This window comes from Babylonia areolata, chromosome 34, assembly GCF_041734735.1.
Source record: "Babylonia areolata isolate BAREFJ2019XMU chromosome 34, ASM4173473v1, whole genome shotgun sequence".
Classification (NCBI taxonomy): Eukaryota; Metazoa; Mollusca; class Gastropoda; order Neogastropoda; family Buccinidae; genus Babylonia; species Babylonia areolata.
This window is the reverse complement of record NC_134909.1, coordinates 16,415,359-16,417,858: the sequence shown is the minus strand read 5'-3', so window position 1 is coordinate 16,417,858 and position 2,500 is coordinate 16,415,359. Positions and strand designations below refer to the sequence as shown.

The following is a 2,500-nucleotide window of genomic DNA, read 5'->3' as shown; positions in this document are numbered from 1 at the left end:
GCAGAAGCAGTGTAGCAGCAGCAACAGTAGTAGTAGCAGTAGAAGTAGCAGCAACAGTAGTAGTAGCATCAGCAGTAGAAGTAGCAACAGAAGCAGCAGCAGCAACAACAACAGCAGTAGCTGTAGTATCTATCATTTAATTTTTAGGGGGAGTTATGATTATCAAAAAAAGGCATGAAATAAAAATTCATAGTCACAAACCCAACACATTCTGCACAATACACCTTATGGGGTATATAAATATAATCCTCTTAATCTATTGTAAGTGGGTATTGACAATTTATAATCTCTCTATAGAAGCATAACTTATTCTGAAAATCCGTTACTTATACAAGTTATTTCAAAAACACTGTGTGTGTGTGTGTGTGTGTGTGTGTGTGTGTGTGTGCTTAAAATGAAACTGGTATATTTGTATTTTCGAAAGTGGAAATCTTAATTTAAGAATACCTTTTTAAAATGTTTTACTAGAAGTTGCGTGTCACATCAGTTTCACGGTTTGAGAGTGCGTGCTGGTTGTGGAGACCAGTCACTGCAGTGTCGAACTTAAAGGTGACCGGTCGCTTGCTTCGCGGCTCAACGTCGTCGTTGTTCTGACGATTACGGAGATCTAGGAAGGTGGCTGAATGGTTAAGACGCTCATCTGCCAATACAGAGAGGTCCGTGAGGGTCTGGGTTCAAACCCTGTCTCGCCCTTTCTCCCAAGTTTGACCAGAAGATCAAAACGGAGCGTCTGGTCATTCGGATGAGAGGTTAATTTAACTCACTCAGTACGGCCAGTCCTCTCTTCTCCTCTACACAGACCCCTCGGATGTCCAGTGGGTGTCTCAATGACCCAACCTTTAGCTTCCGTCGTCAGAATTGTGGTATTCTTTGTCAACATTCACCTCTTCAGTATAAGAGCCTTCGGCTTGCAATATTTTGATGATGGTAATTGGGGTGAAACGCTGTTAACGTCGTCTCTTTCGCCGTTCGTATGGAGAGAGTTAAACCGAGGTCCCGTGTGCAGCACGCACTTGGCGAAACTGAAAAAGCACGAGGGTGTTGTCCTCTGGTAAAATTCTGTAGAGGACATCCACTCTGATAGCTACACAAGTAGATATATATATATATATATATATATATATATATATATATATATATATATGTATGCACTCAAGGCCTGACTAAGCGCGTTGGGTTATGCTGCTGGTCAGGCATCTGCCTAGCAGGTGTGGTGTAGCGTGTATGGATTTGTCCGAACGCAGTTACGCATCCTTGAGAAATTGATAATTGAAAAACTGTTGATGCGAGGTGGTTTATTTTACTTTATTTTTAATTTTTTTATTATTTCGTGGTCGTCGTGTGATGGATTTCAATTTTAATCGATCCCCTTATGAGTGCCATAGTGTGGTGTAGGGTGTGGTGGGGAATGAAGGAGACAGAGGGGTGGGAGGGACACAGAGAGAGAGAGGGGGGGGGACAGAAAGAGAGAGAGAGGGGGGACAGAAAGAGAGGGGGAGAGGGGGGAGGGACAGAGAGAGAGAGGGTGGGGTGTGGGGCGGGACACAGAGAGAGGGGGGTTGAGGGACAGAGAGAGAGAGGGGGGGAAGAGAAAGGGGGGATTGACAGAGAGAGAGGGGGAGAGGGGGGAGGGACAGATTGAGAGAGGGGGAGGGACAGAAAGAGGGGGGAGGGACAGAGAGAGAGGGGATGGGGAAAGGGACAGAGAGATAGGGGGGGGGGAACAGAGAGAGGGTGGAGAGAGAGGGAAGAAGGGAGGGAGAGAGAGAGGGGGAGGGCTAGAGAGAGAGGGGGGAGAGAGAGGGGGGGAGAGAGGGGGAGGGACAGAGAGAGAGGGAGGAGAGAGAGGGCTAGAGAGAGAGAGAGAGGGGGGTGGGGGAGGGGCGCGAGGGACAGAGAGAGGGGGGGGAGTGGGGGGGGGTGTAGGTGCTCACCTCACGTTCAGCGCCAACCAGCAGAAGAGGGCTCGAAGCTTCAGCATGTCGTCACGGTACTTTGTGGTCAACACCTTCGCAAGTTCTTCCACGGAGTTGGCAGAAGTCTTGGACACCTGCCGGGAAAAGAAAAATAAGAATAATACAACATGGAGTCGTTGTGGCCCAGTGGTAACACGCCTGACTAGAAAATCAGTGTCCATGGGTTCAAGTCCCGGAAAGAAAAAAAATATCTATATATATATATACATATGGATCTTGATTTTTTTTTTTTTTTTTTTTTTTTTACTGTGTCGTAGCAATATTCGTTCTATGAAAATGACTTTATACTTTCATTTCGCTGGTTTCCGGTTTTTCACTATTCCGTCACTTCCTGTCGATGGTGGACATCTTCTTGAGCTGGTTAAAGGCTGAGACTGAGTTCCGATAACACGACACTATCTACTCCACCAAAACCACCACCACCACCCCACCACCCCATCCACTTGTGCGTGTGTGGTGGTGGTGTCTGTGTTAGTCTTTTTGGAGGAGACGGAGACTTTGATAAACCGAGGTCCCGTGTGTTG

At 46.9% G+C, this 2,500-nt stretch overlaps 2 protein-coding genes across 3 annotated transcripts in view; both read right to left on the bottom strand.

Moving 5' to 3' along the window:
• LOC143277697 (ABC transporter G family member 20-like) overlaps positions 1–2,500 on the bottom strand; it is a 328,227-nt gene that overhangs the window by 150,913 nt on the left and 174,814 nt on the right. The gene's annotated exons all lie outside the window — the stretch shown is intronic.
• LOC143277523 (kyphoscoliosis peptidase-like) overlaps positions 1–2,500 on the bottom strand; it is a 20,590-nt gene that overhangs the window by 11,276 nt on the left and 6,814 nt on the right. For both annotated transcript variants that reach the window (XM_076582391.1, XM_076582392.1), the window contains exon 4: positions 1,935–2,050. In XM_076582391.1, coding sequence (XP_076438506.1) covers positions 1,935–2,050 — 116 coding nt within the window. The remainder of the gene's footprint in view (positions 1–1,934; positions 2,051–2,500) is intronic.